Genomic DNA, 19,773 nt, shown 5'->3' on the forward strand with positions numbered 1-19,773 from the left:
ACTTCCATTAACAAATCAACTGTTCAAACTTAGGAAAAATCGAACTTTATACAATTAAAGTTTTAATCAATACCACTTTCTTTACAAATTAAGTTCCTCTTAGTTTTTCTTTATGTTAATTATTACAAAATTATATATTTTTTAATTGAATATATGTAGTTTAATTTGTTCGACTCAAAAGAAAAATTCAATGACGAGAATTTAATTAAAAAATATTAAATTTTACTGCATTTAATAAATAAAAAAACTATAAAAACTCAATTAAAAATATACATATTTATTACAAGTCAGAAATTTAATTAAACTTTTTTAATTATTAAATTTCTATTTATTCCTAAATTTCTCCATTTTTTTTGGGTCCGTCGCCTGAAAGGAAAGGGCCCATAGTGTTGCAAAACCCAGCCCAAAATATACTTTGCTTCGTTTAGGACTTGCCAGTGAGTGACAAGTATCTTTGACATCTATTTGTTTTTTGTTTGGCATTTAAATGAATCTTCCATAATTTGCAAAGCCTGGTGCTATTCACACCCACAGTTTTACTCTTTGACATGTCCTCTGTTTTTTGTGATGATAGCCCATAGTTTAAAATAGGAAGTGAGTGGGCTTTTGTGGGATGTAATCCAGTATATGCCAGCTAGCCATCACATGGTGCCATGATTTTGAAGCATGAAACAATAATACACTTCAACCTTTATTTCTTTGTTCATAAAGAGGACACTATCCCATATTTTTAATTTGGTTTGTTATTTCTATGGTAGAGTTTCTTATTTGGTCCCTAAAAATACAATCTTTATTCACAAAACATGTACTGCAGTAAAAGAATGACAGAGGTGCATGCATGATGCATTGAGTGCAGGTGATAATAATAATAATAATATTAATAATAATAATAATTATAAAGTTACCTACCTGCGGTCCAAATTCATGTCTATGATATCAATATGCACATCAATACAGCTCTTACCGATGGAAACCCTCATCAAAACTATTTATGTAATTCAATGCTATCAACCCATGTTATAATAAAGACAAATCATACATACCTATCATTGATATCAACAAATTTAGTATTTTACTTGCATTTTCTTAAATATACAATATATTATTAAGATAAAACTTTAAATACAATTTGAAAATAATACTAATAACACTTACAATTCTATAAGTAATCGTGTATAGAATCGAGTTCAACCGTTAGATGGGTGTAATATCAATCAAAATTCAAAAAATTGTCTACAAAGTAAATTATAAATTTGTTCAAATAGCTAGAAAACACTCAATGTTTGATAGTTAGTAATTAATGTAACAATAAATATAATAACTTACTTCCTTATCTAAAACATCTACCGTAAGTTTTGAGGAAACTTTTGATTAACTTTGATCTAATTACGATCATGAATAATTATACTTTACCTTTTATTAGTTTCATAGTTAATTTTTTGAGATAATTTGTGCTGATCAATTCGATCTATGTTTCACCAATCTACTTGATAATCACTTATTGATAAATTAGACTATAATTGATAGTTATGTTTATGATTAATCGGAACATACATAGAATAAGTTTTCTTCTAATAACAATTTTTACACTTCTTATACTTACTTACCTATAACCTTAAAAAGTATGGTTTATATTTGTTTCTTATAATTTTAAAATTCTGGATGCACTTGTTTTATTTCATATGTTCTGTATAAAATATACAAAGATATTATTATAATGATTTGATGAGATCATAAATAGTTGAACACGTTATCAACGATTTTTTCTAACGTACTTTTATATATTTTTGTAGATCCAGCTATGTAAATATGATATTGGTATTTTCACCGATATAGATTGAGAAAAGTAACTGAGTAATAAAATTCCACTCATAAACTAAAGATAAACTCAAGACTACATTACACATGTGATTAAAAACCTCGTCTCATAAATCAATTTAATGAAACTAAATTAAATTTTTAATATATCATCGACATGAAACCTTAATCTTGAATGGAGTGCATTGGTTGTTTGTCCATTTGTAAAGTTGACATTATTAAATATATTAAAGGTGATTAAATTGACATTACATTTGAGTGGTTATATTAATTGAGAAGTACAGTACAGAGTTATTTACAAGGCATGTTAGAGTTGCTAATACCCTCCTTAAATTGCATGAAGGTGTGCAGGTACAGAATACGAACACACCCTGGTGGACAATAAATGACAGCACACTCTGCACGTGCAAATGCCCATTTCACGATCCTCTCAACGACATATATTGCATACTGAATTTTCTGCTATACATCACACGCCACTGTCAAATCACCTATATACACAAAAATCATTTTAATCTGACTCAAAAAAAACATTTTGGTGTTTTTGCCTCAATCTTGTAAAGTTAAGATTTTTCACAATTTTATAAAAATGAGAGAAGATTGTGTTATTTTGGTAAAGCTGTGAAAAATATAGTAGCAGCAAAGGGATATTAAAAATATGGTAAGTAATAATTGCATAGGGTGGTTCTTCCCCTGGTGGCAAAGGCAATAATAGGGTATAGAGATATGTGAGAGTGAAAGAAGATGTTTAGAGTGGGATACTGAATTTGTGTAGTGGGAAGCAATGGTACCACATGGACAGTGTCATAAATATGTATGCATGAATTAGAGGTCTCGGCAGCAGTATAATAAATTTGTCTCCATCTCCGTGCATACCAAGCCTCCTCTGCCGACACTCCTTCCACGATTTCACTTCAGTAATACTACTATTTTAAGGTGCAACCTCGTCACTCGTTTTCTCTGTGTTCGCACGCATCTCTTTAAACTTCTCACCCTGTTATGCAGGATTGTGCTAACACTGTCAGAGAAACCAGACTCACAAAAGTCAAGGCAATTGCCTCACTTCACAGTTCTTCACTAACATCAAAAGATTTTATATTTACTGTTTCATCATCTTCAAAAAGAATTCATTTTTAAGGAATGCATGTAAGATGCCAATGTCGGCAACATCTCAACACCACTGGTTCAGAAATTAAAAGGGATATTTTCATGAAATGCAAAAACAATCCCGTCGATTATAATTTTTTGTATATGAAATATTAATATTATTACCATACATTGCACGAGGTAAATCCCTTTTCTTAATGCTAAATCAGTCAACGGAAGAATAAGAAGAGCTCTTGGGTTCAGTAGGAAGGCTCCAAGCATTTTCATGATTAAATTAAAAGTTGTGTGAGTCAACTTGGAATATAACATGTTCATGCAAGGAAGGAGACATGTTTAAGGAAGTCAAACAAATATTACTCGGGCACTGTCATCTAGAATTTTGTCTTTGAATTCTGCGTTGTGTAATTTTTAAATAGTTGGATCTTATATTAAGATAAGCAAAATAAGGTGAGGTTTAAAATGGCAGGCCTATGTTACCAAGGAAAGCATCACCAACCCAAGAACCTTAAATAAATCTCGGCAACAATAGCATACACTTAAAAGAATTCTATTGTTTTTAACTGAACCCAGTAACCACATGGTGTTGTTTGGTCCACGACTGCTGAATGATCAGGAATATAGTAAGGATGATACTGTGAGTTGAAGGAAGATGTCACATTTTTTGGTAACGAGCATGAGGAAAACTACTTAAGGAGTAAAATTTGAGTGTCTTACTACTAAAGAGCAGAGTAGGTGTAGTTGTTGTATTTGGTAGGAACTTTGGTCCAATGTTGCACGAGCAATTGAAGTTTGGGACTGAATTCTGAGACGGCTAATTAATTTGGATCTTGAAATCCATTTGACCCTGCGCTATATCCATTGTTATCCTATTACAGCGCCACGGTAACTGTGTCTGCATGTGTACACAAGTACCTATACACTAGGCTTAGGATTGACCACATATTTTCCAAGTTTACCGTTTTAGAATGTACACGCTAAAGGGAGGTTGGCTTGTCTGTTTCCTTGTGTTAATTACATTCACATCTTTTAAAAGGTAAAATAATTGAAAAGCTACCAAAGCCACCTGGACTTGACTCCACAGTGATTAGGAAGACAGTTTTAAAATCTAAAGGAGGGGCGTAAGAGAACAGAGATGAGGGACCTAAGTTAATTACGTTCACCCGATCCCAGAATGTTAGTCTGGTTTTTCCTTTTTAACTGCTGCTATATGTGATAAGTTGATAGAATTTACAAATTAATCCAACCTAACATAAGTCACATTCCAGTTTCTCTAACCACGCACAATTAATTTAGCAAGCATGGGGATGGTGATGGCCATAAATGTGTACACATTTGACCTCGCCCCCACAAAGATGTGAAAAGATAACAATATTACTATTTTAAAGCTAGGTTTTCTATGAAGTACAGAAGTAAGAGCATATACTCCCATATTTAATTTATAGTTTAATGTAGTTTTAGAGTCGTTAAAATTTAATGGATGGTACACGTACATTTAAAGGAACTTTTTATTAAAGGTAAAACTATTTACCAAGAGAAAAGAAAAGCTCAGAAGATTAGCTTCCAGATTAATACATTAACTTAGACTGCAGGCCACTGAAAATGGGCAAACAAATATATCAATGCAACATTTGCGTGTTAGAGGCTAGACAACACGATTCAACAAGGGATCACTAAAGAGAAAAGGAAGAATACAGATGGAATAATTAAAATTAAGAATAAGAAACAAAGCTTAACTCATATTGACTGCTTTGGGAATCTTCCTCTAGGAATATTGCTCAAGAAGATAAACAGGTAAAAAACGCTATCTGATAAAGCAAAAGAAAACCATAAAGACTGCCTTAGAATTGAGCAAGAAAGCGAAAGAAGCTGCTAACATCCCTTGGGCTTTGGAAGCCCCAAAACTCGTGGTTGGTTGTTCCATAATCATGTTCAGACACACAAAGAGACACGCGCGCGCCTTTCATCAGAAACGTAACCAAATTAACTTTATTTATTCCCTACTCCCTGTCTTCTGCACCCTATACTTAAAAAATTGTTATATTTCCCTTTAGGTCACCATTTTCTTCCCTATGCTCAATTCATTTGACCAAGACCGTCAGAAAATGGGCGAAGGTTCCACACATGCAGTAACATGTGGAATGACAAGAGTTTTTAACTATCCCTTGCACTGACAATCATTAATTTGATATGCTTACTTAAATTTAGCAATTTGGGAGTTCTAAGATGCACATTTACTAAGTTTTAACAAATGAGTAAACAATCGACATTACAACGTCCCCTGTCTCACCTTCATAAATATAATTTGATACGAACATTTAATTAATCAATATATGATTGATGATGTGATTCAATAATAGACACACTGGACTGATGTGCCCGCAAATAAGATTGAATCCCAGAATGCGATTAGTATATACTAAAAACTCGATAACTACTGTTCTTGACGATTCTAGTCAGTGGTACCATTCCGTTTTTCTTTTGCACACAACTTTCCCATATATAAATAAATTTGGGAGAATACCCAAGACCATAATCTCTAATGAGAAATTAAAGTGAATTATGGTTACTATTTACAAGCACACAGAAACTATGTAAAAACATAATGTAAGGAGTGACATATTCATCACGAGCATTCATTCTCTGACAATTTCATTATCAGGAGAACTGACAAAATAACATCATAACACAACCGGAAATATAAAAGAGATGTTTGGTACATCAATATAGACTGAGCATTGTTCCTGTAACCCTACTCCATTATCTCGGCAAAACACCCACGTTGCCTTTTCAAGCACATAACTTCCACACCATGTAGAAGCTGTTAGCGCCAAACTGGCTGAGGTCGATGGTGGACTCTTTAATATTACCACCATCGACGCTTAGATATGTTGCTAAGTAACAAAAGTTTAATGGGTCCACTATACCTGAGTTTCGCCACCTTACCTCGTTTATGGAAGGTAAACTAAAATTAACCTCCAGTTGCTCTATTCCGAAGTGGAAAAACGAGCTCCAACTCCATAGTTGGATTCTGCATTGAGTATAAACATTCACTCAGGTGTGCATAATACCCGTGAATTTTTATGCTCTATTTACAGAACTATATAGAGGCATGAACAAACTTCCACAAAAAGAACCAACTGAACCCCCTACTCTAACCTCTAAACGTTAGTAGTCAAAAACTAGTGACTGCTATTAACAATTGCCTTGAATTGATCCTACCCCAACGTTAGATTTCCATCTTCCAGATCATGTTATCAATACTGCAATTATGTGATTTCTCCAGTGCAACAACTTTGGCTCGGTGTACTGCTAATGAGTTTTTTCCTCTGTCGTCCTGAGGAAGTTCACAAGCTTCGCTTACAGACCCTGTTCGCAAATCAGCTGGGGGAATGAAGCAATCAACTGAAAGACCCGGTACATTGAATGCAACCTCTTCAATCGTCCAGGCCTCTTCCATTTTTGTTTTAGTGTGGCTCATGGCCATCTCCCCAAACCTGAAAAGGGTTACCACAGAATGCCCAGAGTGGGCAATCATTATACCTTCCACAGGCTTGTAATCACCGAGGAATGAATTGATTGTGGTCTCCCAATAAACTGCATCACCCCCATTAGATTGGATGCGCGTCAGATGAGAGTCCTCAATGTGAACAAGAAGACCAGTCTTCTGGCTGAAGTAGCCGAACAAGACATGCCTTATGATCTCAGCAGGACCCTCACTCCGAGCCTTCAATGTTTCAGGGTCAGTACAAAGCTTCAGGATGAAGCAATCCTCACCATTGATGTTTTTCTCTCCTATGCATCTGGCATCGGCAAACATACTTGCAGTGGTTCTAGGATCAATACCCTGATCAAACAAATATACACACTTAGAAATTACAGAGAAAAATGGAACAAGCGGCACATGTGCAGTTGCAAATTTTAAAACAAAATCAACCTGAAGAGCACGCCGCAAAGGCCTCACGGGTCCCTTGGCCGTATGAGCACCGAGCCAAGGGGTGTGCCTCCAGACAAGCTTGCCATTGCAGCCAGCATGAACCTTGCTACCCCCAACTACAAGCTCTACATACCACATGTCCGGATTCATCTGCCAGAGCACGAATCCGCCAGACTCCGCACACCTAGATGAATTTCGGTTCTTCACTACCTTAGTCGCAGTTTCAAATTCAGAAGCCACCATTCTAACCTTTCCCATCGCATAAGCATTTCGTATAGAGTTCTGCAACTTTAGCCCCCCAGACGCTGCTAGGTACTGCTGCAATATGTACTGGGCAGAAGAAGTTTCCTGCAAGGTTACCCATGAACAAAATAAAACCCAAAAAATAGTTAAAAATATTAACCTATCACCATTGAACTTCACTATTAACAATTAACAACACTTTTTATACTCTAATTTTCTAAAAAGAAGAGGTCCATTTCTCCCCCTATACTGCAAAACAGTTCAATGCATCAATTTAAGAAAATTATTTGAGTTATTACCAAATGAAACTATCTCATAATACACAACCGGGTTTAAAGGTTCTTGTTTCCCTCCCTATTCTAACTATTTTTATCCCAGATTTCTGTTCTCAGCAGGCACTCTTAAAGTGAAATTACAGAGAGGAGGCACGTGACTGAGTGTGTCCCTGGTTAACGATTTCAGCCAAACACTTGGAACAAGAGATAAAACTAGAAATCCCAGAGTGAATCTTGCACGGGATCAAAAGACGACAAGGAGCGTAAAACGTTACATAAGTTACCAGAAAAGCCATATTATGAGTAGCCGAAGAGAAAACGACCAAAAATCCAAAACACAAACATCCAAACAAGAGAGAGAGAGAGAGAGAAAGAGAAGGAACGAATTCATTCACTGTAAAGTACCGAAGAAACAGCAAAACACCAAAGCATGTTCGAGAAAAAGAGAAATTGGAGAAGCGATATGACTGAGAACTCACAATGGGAGTGTCTTTAATGCTGAGGTGAGGCAAGGGGTCGGTGGAGCACACGTGAACGGGAGCGAGTGGGGCGCCCATGACACCGAGAAGGAGTCTCAGATCAGACCTCTTGTAAGACACGGAGGGGGCACGTGACAGCTGGCCCTTCATCCAGTGTCCGAGACCCGACCCGATTCGCTTGGGATCCCCGTTTTCGGAGGCGTCCGGGTCGGGCCCCTCGATAAGAGGCGTGAGCGTCTCACCAAGCGGGCGGAGACTGGCGGATCTCGCAACGGAGGAGTCTGGGTTGTGCTTCTTGCGGCGGAGGAGACCCGAAATGGGGGAGGCGGTCCGGGCAGGGCTCTTGGAGCGAGAACGCGAGGGGGAGAGGCCGCGTACGACCTCGTCTTTGAGAGCGGAGAAGAAAGACTGCTTATTTTCCATTTGAGAGAGTAAAAAAGAAAAAGAAAGAGAGAAAGAAAGCAGTCCTAGAACGGTGAGGAAGAAGTGGTGAGTAGTGAAGAGAAGGGAAAGAGAAAAAGAGAGAATTTCATAGATATAGAAAAAGAGAGTGAGAAAACGGTTTTGGAAGAGTGGGAGGAAGTGAGTTTTGTTTGGAGCAGTGTGTGTGGTTTGTGGGCGTACGAAAAAGCGAAACAGAGAGAGAATGGTATTTTATTTGCTGCTTTATGGGAAGGCTGAAAGGTTGTGATAATATTATATAGCTCTTTTTGGTCAGTTGCACTAGCAGTTGCAACCGCGGAATATTTACCTTTTTTTATTTTCTTCTTTTTTCCTACACACATGGATTTCATTTTCATTAAATCCTCTTACCACATTTTATCATTTAAACGCTCTTTCCTGCTGTAATAATGGGTATCTCTTCCTAACGCACCTTCCTTTTTTTTCTCTTTCGGAGTTCCATTTAGTTCTATGGAAGAATTGAGAATAAAAAAAATATTAAAATTAACAGTTGCTATTCAATAGTTTTCAGAATCAATTAAGAAATAAGTAATATAAAAATATACCGTAATTTAATATATTTTTAAATAAAGCTCTCTTTTAGTTCAAATTCATTTGCGTCTGTATCTCTCTCTATATAATATATATAGTAATTTAGTATGTTTCCTTTTTACCTTATGAAATATTTAAATTAATTACTATTTTTTGGTACACAATTAATTACTATTCGATAGTTTCAGTTTTTAAACATGTATTAACGTTTTTAGATATAGCATAAATTAAATTAAGAATACCTTCGAATTTAGGAGAGATTCAAGTCTTACCAAAGCAATTTCCATCCAATATAAAGGAGGAACAGATAATTGATGACATTCAAGGCAACTAAGAGTTGTTCCGGTAATAATGTTAATTACATTTTTTTTTATAGTAAAATCTTAAAAGAGTATAATTTTTTTCTGAATTCAAATTTTTAAGAGTCATAATAAAAATTACTCAGAAAAAAAAATGAAATGACACATGGATGTTGAAGGAGGATATGATATCCTCAAACATATATAGAAAGTATTTGAAAAGAAATATTTGTAATTCAATTTTTTTTATTCTTATAATGTTTTATGAAAGAAATAATTTAAAAAACATTAATATCGAAAAATAATTTAAGAAATTAAATAATTTATAATTTTATTTTAATTTTACATTATGTTAAATTTGTTAAGTAAATTTATATAAAAAAACTTGATTTTATAACTCCTATTTTTTTCTAATGTTATTTTTATGTGTTTTGTTTTGAATTTTATATTAAGGATTTTTTATTTTTTTTAGATTTTCTTAAACTTACATGTTTATATATATAAATGTATTAAAAGTTAATGTAAATATTTTGGAGTTATGTTATATGTATATTTAAAAGAAGGGATTCTATTTGTTCTTGATTAGAATCTTTTTAAAGATTAATATTTTTATGACAAAACATCACTTTATTTATCAGTTTGTTAAATGATATATTTCTATCACTGTCTTATTTTGTATTATTTTCTAATTAATTTTTATTATGTCTTTTAATAATTCAAACTCATAAAAAGTCGTACTTTTTACTTGCCATTGATCATAAAATGATTATTTTTTTAAAAGAATTACTAAATTCTCTTATAATCCCTAAAATATGTAATGAACTTCATTAAACGAATGCATATTATGTTATGCAATTTGGGTACTAATGATAGATTAATGATTTGAAACACTATAATTCACGATTCTCAAACGAATGCAAATCGATTTCGAGTATTTTTGAGGTGCTTATTAAGACTAACGAGTTAATTTTAAGTAGGATTTACAAATTTTGAGGTACTATAATGTTTATTTGTTTTGATAAATTCAAAAGAAAATTACTGCGTACAATTTTTCTGGTAAATATTTATAGATATTTTATTATATTAATGTGAATTGAAAAAGTATCAAGAATCCTTCCCATATCTTCTCAATTCAGGAATCTGAAATATATTAAAAATATAATCTAAAGCTAAGTAATTGCATCATAATGTAGCCAAAAAATAAGTAGCTGGTAACGTGATCTCTTCGCTCCTATGTTACAATTTAATTCACGTGTTGCTGAGAGACTACAAAACAAAGGAATAAAATCTCTACCAATATTGAGAAGCAAATAAAAAATGATCAGACCAAACACCTCCATGAAGTTTGTTGCGAAAGATTTCTTAAAATATCAGGTTTCTTATTCCCGGTCACGATCCAATCAAATAATTTATTTTAATTAAATATAATATAACTATTTCGTGACTAAAGTATAGCTAAAATGATCATATATTTAGTCATTTTCATAGCTAATTCATGTTTAACATGTACTTCCAGGTTAATTTATAATCATTTTCTAGCCAAACTCATTCGTTAACTTTGTTACTTTTGAATTGATGGGCTTCGGGTAAAAAATTATTACATAATAATTAGTCTTGTTGTTGAAATTCTACGTTAACAAGATGAATCACATATAAAAGAAAATCACAAATATTAGATTTATCACTTATTTTTCTATTAAATATAAATAAATAAATGACATTTTGAATATGCAAAATTTTTATATTTATTTGACATTTTTTTTCCTTCTTAAAAGTATAAAAATATTTTTTTTTATGATCATTTTATCATTATAATGTATGCCAAATAAATATAAATGTGTGTCATTTTACCATTACTTTAAAATATTACAATTTTTTTCAAATCTATTAACAATAAAATAATTTTTAAGTTGAAGTATTAAACATCGCCATGGTTGAGTTATAGAACGCTGATTTATTAATTTAACTTTCTATAAGATTGGATATTTTATTTTAAATAAATAAAAAAATATTGCATATAAATACGAAGTAGAGTTGAAAATAAAGAAGAAATAATTTGGTAAAAAGAAATCAAACTCTGAATTGAACACGTGGTAAAATAATTGATTGACAGATTGAGAGAACTTGATGTAATAAACTATAATAGGATGTCGATTTGAGAAATTCATCCCTCGTGTAAACTACATAAAAAAATTATGTTTCTAAATCTCGTTAAAGTATTTAATTTTTAATTATTTACGTAAATGATTTATTATAATTTTAATCTTTGATAAATTATAATCAATCAATTAATACTATAAAATAGTATTGTAAAGATGTAAAATTAAAATTAATCTATTCATCTAATCAACTCTAAGTGTTATTATCAACACTAGATTAGATGTTTAAATTAAGTCTTAAACATCAATTATTTATAATTAAATTTAAACAAGTATAATATGATTAACCAACAAAAACCTTAAGTATGTAGATATTTTTTATTATTAATAATAAATATAACAAATAAAGACTCAATCAATATAAAAACTAATATGTAAAAAAAAAATATACTTTCTATCTATATGCCACTGCAAAAAAAGTACATAAATAGTAATATAATTAAAATAAACTTTTTGATGATACTAAAATCAATTGTCTATATGAATTTTTAAGTTTTATCATTTAATTTTATCTAAGAAGGAAATTAATCATTTAAGCTCTGGTGAGAAAGAATTTTTTATTCATAGATGAAAATAAATTTACTTTCCAATATTAGTTAATATGTGAAACGAAAAGTACTCTATATAAATATTATAAACGAATCCCTTTTTAGGGTATTATGTATTTAAACTTGTAATTTTGACGATAAAATTTTCAACCATAAGGTATTATATATGTTTTTCACACGTGATAAAGAAAAAGTTAGATATATTTGAATCCAGTACGTGTAGTAAAAGTTGATGATTGTTTGTTGTTTGAATTTAAAAATGAGTTTATGTATAAGAGTGTGTTAGTTGTAACTAACTGGATATACCTATAGAGTTGTTGAATAACAGAAAGGAATCTTGTTGAGACTTTTTGTTTATGCAGAGAGAAAGTAAGAAATAAAGGATGGGTTGTGAGTGAAGATTCGTTGTTGTTATTGAAGAAGTGTATGAGTATGGGTTGTGTTTGAATTTGGAAACATGGTTGGAGGAGGAGGAATTGGCAGTTAGAAAGGTGGGTGGTGAAGGAAGTTGTGGCGAGACGACCTTCAAAGGGACCCGCACCTTCACTCTTCATGATTCCTTGACTTGTTCCATTCCATAGCTGCGAAATCAGTGACTACACAGATCAATCATGCAAATTTCCTGTTTAATTCTCGATCATCAACCACACCATGGTGGGTCCTATCAACTTCATACACGCCCACCGTGTAACATGACCTCAAATAAAAAACACCTTATTTTACTGCATCCTAAACTTCATATATACACATAAAATTTCACTTGTCCGTATGCTTAATTAGTATCAATTTATACAGCCTCGAGTAACCAAATCTAAGTAACCAAATCTAAGCTTTGTAGATTTGAAAACTTCAATTTCATTAGTTAAGTCTATGTAACATGGTATAAAAAAGTCACGGACAAAACTTTTTTATACTGGTTAGATTGCTTTCTGGGTTAAGTTCTCACCTTGTTTTTAGTGTCACTCAAAAAAGTTTATTAACAATGAAGGTATCTTATGTGTATATAACTTATGTTCATATCTTGTTTTTATTTAATGTGAGACTTTGTTTATATCCTAACAATCCTTTCTTCAAACAAAGGACACCTCTTTTACAACAAAAGGTTTTTTTATCCTTGAATACACTATGGTTTACATTGAGCATCTCTTGCTCTCTTTCACCACCCATGGTCACACCACTGAGCATCTCTACCTCTCATGATTTATCTAGTTGTCTATCACCGACCACCTGTCAGGGTCTCACCTTACCATGGAGAGACGTACTCATCTAAGTCTGGTCACAAGACTTGAACCACTCGCTCTAATAAACCTAACAAGTGATATAAGAGTCATGTCAGACCCAAATGAGTACTAATCTTTATATCGAAAGTCTTCATGAAAAAATGGTTAGAGGTAAGCGTGTCCTGTTAAGATGAATAGCTGTACGAAAAGGGATACTTGAATGTTTCCACTAGAGATGAGTGTACCAGTGTGGAAGGGATTCATCCTTAAAAGGAGAAAATTGTTAGCATTTCAAATGTGAGTCTAAATCCCACATTGAATTAAAAATGAGAAAGTAGAACACTATATATATAAAGGTCAAAGACCAATTAATTCATTGACTTTGAGGTTTTGAGTGAAGAGTGATATCGATTCTTTATGTGGTTAGACTTAGATCTCATTGGTGTTATATTCCTCCTCTTCCTATCCAACATTTAAGGATATCAGATAGAAGATTCGTGATAGTTAACTTTATTATTTTTTATATTGGTTGATGAAAAATTTGGTTCATACATATGAAAGATCTCTTCTCAAATACATTTTTTATACTAATTTTGAAATTAATTTAAAAATTTAACTTTTTATGTCATTTTTAAAATTGATATAAAAATTTAAAGTTTATATTAATTCAAAAATCAATATAAAACCATTTTTGTACTCTATACTTTTATACGTATTTGAAGATACATGTAGTTCTAGAATAATATCCAAACTATATCATGAGAATTTCACTACCTACAAAACACCAAATCAGATCAACAAATAGTCATCTTATATTACACACTAGTAACCATTATCCCGATATTTATATTACTTATATCAAGCTTTTTACTTCAAAATAAAATTTCAGAAACTCTTAATCTCACAAGACAACATGCAATTAGAACTCATACATTGCATAGCTTCCAAAAATTGACTAAAAAATATTCAAAGTGATGATGTTTTTAAAATAAAACTTAAACGATGGACTTTCCTATTTATAAATGTAACATCTTAATAATAAAATACTCAAAATTCACCACTAAAACTTATGTTATTCTTAATTATACTTTTTTTGTTCTTACATTTTATCTTAAATTGTCTTCACATTAATTAATTTAATTAATTATTTGATAAATAAATAAATATATTCTATATAGCTCAAACTTTTTATAGGTAAACTAAAACAAAATTTAAACAGTGAATAATATATATATATATATATATATATATATATATATATATTAAAAAATAATAATATAAAAATAAAGCACAATATTCTATATAAAAATTATTAAAAAATATGTTCCTTTATATTATTAATTTGTGTTTCATGTCAAATTTTCTCATTTTAAAGAGTAAAGTTTTGTTGTGACTTCTTATAAGTTTTCTTTACACATCTGTTAAGAAACAACTCTTGTAAAATTACACTCTCAAATCTACATAATTCATATAATCCATAGAACCAAGAAAAATTAAGTAGAAAAATAAGTGAAAAAATTAGTATATTTAGAAAATAGTAAAGATTTAAATTTATTTATAAATATTAATAAAATATTGCTTATACTAACATAATATATTGTGTTATAATATATATGTACCGCACATGTTTGAAATATTGGCTTGGATGAAATCGTATTGGACATAACATTAATAATTGATAAAATATTATTAAGTTAAAGTATACTTAATCAAATTAATTATGTTATATGAATCAGGTCTAGGTCCATTAGATAAAAACTTATAATCATAATATAAATAATATATACAAATTAAATTAGAAACGCTTATGTATTATTATATTTATTGTGCATTTTAGTAGCATAAGTTTTAAAATGCTTTCTATAAGCACATTTCAATTTAACTTGAGGAGGACAAACACTAAGACATTTCGGTCTAAAGTGTAAAGTTTGAGCTAAAAATGTTAGGAGTTAAAGTTTTTTATAAAATTAAATCAAAATATAATTATTAATACAATATTTATGAGAACATCAATTATATATTATCATGTTAGAAATATTATCTATTATATAAACTATTTGATAATATCATAAATTTTTATTTAATTTAGTATATGATATTATATTTGAAAAATATTATGCCTTACATTTTTACTCGTAAATTTTCTTAGTAATTTTGAAAAGAATAGCTTATTGTTTTTTTATTTTTTTAAATTTTTTTATTCTTCTATGTACCTTTTTTTTTGGTATATTATTGATAAAAGGTGATAATTATATTTAATATATAATGTCATTAATTCATGTCAAAGTTATTTTTGACACTTTTTTTTTCTTTGAGATGCATCCAGATTCCTTATCACATGGTTATGTATTAGGTATAATTACAGAAAGAATTACGTGATTAATTAAGAATTAAAATGAATATACAAATTTAATTTTATCCTAAAACTCTAATGCCAATTGTAAAATAAGTAATAATATAAATATTAAAACAATCGATATTTTGAATCGGTATATCTGTATTCCAGGAAAGAAAAAATGAAAGTAAGAAGATAGACTTGTTTTTCTTCTTTGTAATTTAAAATGTATAAACATATATGAAAATACAATACTTTAGTGTTTTTATCTTGTTGAAGCTCTCTTTCAATTTTATAGTATTTAAACAATCATGTCCAATTACACTTTCCAAAACTAGAAAGTGCATTTGAAATTAAGAATGAAAGACAGCATGTATTGATAGAGTTTGAAATTGAATTGGTAAAGTGATATAATTTTATTTATGGCATGGAAAAACATCAAACACAAGAATAATCAACAATGGAGCATAATTTTCTAAGGCTTTGGGGCCCAATAAACGCGTTTTAACTTTATCCTTTTCGGTGCATCCAACTAATCACATACCCTCACAAAATCTCCCACCAAAATCTTCTCATTCCTATCAAATCAAACCAAAAATATGCATACACACAAAAAATTCGTTTTTTATTTTTATTTTTATTTTTAAAAACACCTGTTTGACTTCGTTTAACATTTTCCATTATTTATTTATTTATATATTTTTCGTTTCCCTCTTTTCAACAAATAAAGTTTACAAAAGTAGCTTTATTTCAATAATAACGGTAACAATCTTGACGGCATGGCTATGATGCGAATTTGGTTTGGAGTCTCTTCATTTTTTTTTTAAAATTCTACAGTTGTAATTTTCAATATGATTTTGAAACAACAACTGAACAGAGAAGTCGTGATTAATGATAATTGTATAAGTTAAGTTATTCCATTAAAAACTCCTTTACACTAATTTTCACACATTAATATATATAAATCAATTTTTTTATTATCATAATTCTTTTTATTAATCAATTTTCACAAAATTGTTCGTTCTAAGTTTTATTTTATCTTTATCATAACTTTTCATGATAGCCAATAGTTTTTTATATTTTATTAAATTATATCTGGGTTCATTCTTGTTTCATATTAATCACATAATCAAATTAATTTGTCATTTAGTTTTAACTAAATGTTACTAAAATATTACTCAAATTTTTATATTGCCATAATTTTAAACATACAAAACTCAGGATTATGGTGTTTGTGTATGTTCATTAGCACATTGTGTGTGGTTTCTGAGTTGAGATGAGATCAGTTAGTTTAATTAAGCTGATTCCCATAGTCCAAAAACAGAAAGCATTGTAACCCCTACTTTGTTAATTAACGAACCCAGTTATCAATGAACTAGTGCTTTTTAGGTTAATCATATAATTTAATAACTGTATGAATTCTAAATTCTAATATTTTGCTTAAAGAAATATTAAAATATATAGCTTCTCTCTCTATGCATATTTTGAATTTGATATTGTACATGTGAGAATTAAAGTAATCATGAGATTAAGCTAATAATGCGTTATATGTACTGGACTAACAATTAAGAAATGTATGATATGTATGAGAACAGATTAAAAATCATTGTATATAGAGACAAAATATTAAACAAAGTGTTTTATATAATTCACATTTATTTAAAAAAAGAACACAATATTTAAGAGTATCAATGTCATGCTCAAATTAATCTTTAAACAAAACAAAAATAGAATTTACAGTAATAAGTATTTTATGATTTAGAATTATTGATGTTAGGATTCAAACAAAAAAAGTCACATATAAAATAAAAATAAAAGATGCTCTTCAGTTTATATACATATATTTTTAATTAATAAGAAATTTATGAAGGTTTAGTCCAGAACAAACAATATTTTACTCGAAGAGTAAGAGATGTTAAAGTGAGATGACCATGAATATGCAAACCATGTACTCGTGGATATTTTATTTTTTTCATAAATAAAGTAAAGAACCAGAATCTTTTATTTAACAGAGAATGATTAAAGTAAAAAATAAAATTCAACTAAAAATAAAGATGTATATGGATTTATATATTATAATGTGTGTAATTAATATTTTATTTTCGTGTGTAAACACATTCCATACGGATTATGTTTAAGATGGTGGAAATACTAATGGAATATAAAGTTGGTATAATGTTGAAAATTGGAGTACTATAAAGGTGATGTGGGGGCATGCAACTAAATAAAATGATTGGAAATTAGTGGGCCAATCTCATTTTTATCCAAGCAGTGGACAAAATTGTTGTTCCTTATCGACAAAGGCATTCTCTTCCCAACAACCTTTTCCTTCTTCATCTTCTATATATTTTTGTTTATAACTTTGAAAAAGTAGGATTTTTCCTTTTCCAGTCCCCCCTTCACTTAGATTTGATGTTGCACCCTTCTACTTCTAAACCTGCATTAACACTTCCCACTTTCCTCATAAGCTTATTTTAATTAAAACTCTCTCACATTGTCACTGTCTACAACCATAAGTGATCCAAGTGAGCCAGCTTACACATATCATTATTAATTATAATTTGACCTCTGCACATAACTTCATTAACTTTCTAACACCTCTTCAAATTCTCACTTAAATATAACTATCTACCACAACCACACCATCTCGTGTTTCATAATAATAATTTCAAAGTTAATTCTCGTTCTTATGTGGGAATAACATTCAATGGCTTCATTTGTGTATTCTTTTGCAAACAACTAATAAAAAAGTGTAACACTAAACTGTGACGTTTTTAATGGTTTAATTAAATTAGACTATGATGTTAGACATGAAACAATGATTGTGTTGGTGAATCATCATGCTAAGAAATGCACGTGAGTTATGGTCGTGTCTTTATAACAGGATCTAAGCTGGTTAATTAATGGGGGGTTTTCTGAAGGTAGGTTTCTGAGAGCTGGTACTAGTTTCCACATGGAAGTAGTCACTCGTTTGTTACACTCTGATTTTTTTTTTCCTTTTCCTTTTGGAAATGCATGTTATGTTAGTGAGTTCTTTGTAACTCTGGCATGTTGAAATATTCTTTCCCATCTTGTTGCATCTATGTTTGTTGGTTTTGACTAGAATAGCAAAAGGAATCCATGTTGTGCTGCAGTGTGCTATGTATCAGAGTAGCATAATAATTTAAGAATCAGCTCGAACATTAAAGCAGAGACTCCATTTGGGTCCCAAAACCATATGCTATCGTTTCTTTCCTCTTGCCAGCAACCTTCCTCTTTACGCGCTACAGCACGTGCCACGCAGGTTTTCGGTCTTAAAAGAGAAATACATAAGCAAAAATGTTCACTTTAGTTATACTCCTGGTTGAACTTCTCCCGGAGATATAGTAGCAATAACAGTTGAATCTAATTATACAAGATATTAACGTTACTTTTTATTCAAAATTTATGATAATAGGTTAACGAATTTTATATGATGTTTTTAGTTTTTTATATAGAACTTAAACTCATACTTAGAATACAAATTATATTGTATAGTCAAACGGTTGTATAGTAGGATTGACCGAATGAGACCTCCAAAAGGAGACGATTAGATAAATAGTTTTGTGTCAGCACTAAGCGTTACATGATTTAGATAACTAACATGCATACCGTTTGTCATAGAAAATGCGAGACTGAACGAACAACCTACAATGATAATCATGTTTAAACATCTCCTCTAATCAAGATTACTAGTAAACATTATTTAGATAATGGATAATGAAACTCATCTCAAAATCCGTAAATAAAAGTAAAAAAATAAGAAGATAAATAATTGTATATTTATTAAAATTTAAAACTTTATTATCATTCTCAAATTAATTACTAACTTAAGTGTCGATTACTTATCAATTATACTCAAACAATTTAGACTGCAACCATAAAAGGATTTGGACCGAAAACATTCAGAATTACCTAAAGTCTTTTCTCTAAATGAATGAATGATTTGTAAAAGATGTTCGACCATGATACACTGACAAAAAGTTATTCTAACAAAAATTTTATGTGTGAAAATAAACCATAATACTTTTAATATACGATGATTCATCTAAACATATTAGTCAGATGTAAAATCGAAAGAGCTAAAGTGAGCGATATTGTTGATGTGGTGGGCTCGGCTTTACAACTAATCTTCGAAGAAGAGGAAAAAGAAGACATCCCGTTGAAAAGTGAGAAGATGTGGGCAACTTTTTCTTCTTTCTTTTTCTTATTTTTTCCAAGTTGTGTAGCTGTCAAGTCTGGTGCATGACCAACGTGGTTGGGTTTTTCAGTGACAAACATTTTCTTATTTGGATTTAAAAGTTACAATCTCGCATTCAATGATGACCAGATAGATCAAAGCATG

General features: G+C 30.5%; 1 protein-coding gene across 1 annotated transcript; it reads right to left on the reverse strand.

Moving 5' to 3' along the window:
* Positions 1-5,460: 5,460 nt before the first annotated feature.
* On the reverse strand, positions 5,461-8,530 carry LOC124840307 (uncharacterized). The gene is made up of 3 exons (XM_047316347.2): positions 7,857-8,530; positions 6,860-7,207; positions 5,461-6,769 (listed from the first exon to the last, which is right to left on the reverse strand). The coding sequence occupies exons 1-3, from the start codon at positions 8,277-8,279 to the stop codon at positions 6,152-6,154; spliced, it is 1,389 nt and encodes a 462-aa protein (XP_047172303.1). The 5' UTR covers positions 8,280-8,530; the 3' UTR covers positions 5,461-6,151.
* Between the last annotated feature and the right edge of the window lie 11,243 nt (positions 8,531-19,773).

This window comes from Vigna umbellata, chromosome 8 (genome assembly GCF_029865625.1).
Source record: "Vigna umbellata cultivar VRB3 chromosome 8, Vumbellata_1.0, whole genome shotgun sequence".
Classification (NCBI taxonomy): Eukaryota; Viridiplantae; Streptophyta; class Magnoliopsida; order Fabales; family Fabaceae; genus Vigna; species Vigna umbellata.

What these genes read in the sequence shown, in the direction of transcription:
- LOC124840307 (XM_047316347.2), bottom strand. Translation starts at nt 8,279, where the DNA reads ATGGAAAATAAGCAGTCTTTCTTCTCCGCTCTCAAAGACGAGGTCGTA. An exon ending in GCATTAAAGACACTCCCATT is followed by an intron (nt 7,208 to 7,856) that starts GTGAGTTCTCAG and finishes GTAACCTTGCAG; the next exon opens with GAAACTTCTTCTGCCCAGTA. An exon ending in CTTTGCGGCGTGCTCTTCAG is followed by an intron (nt 6,770 to 6,859) that starts GTTGATTTTGTT and finishes TTGTTTGATCAG; the next exon opens with GGTATTGATCCTAGAACCAC.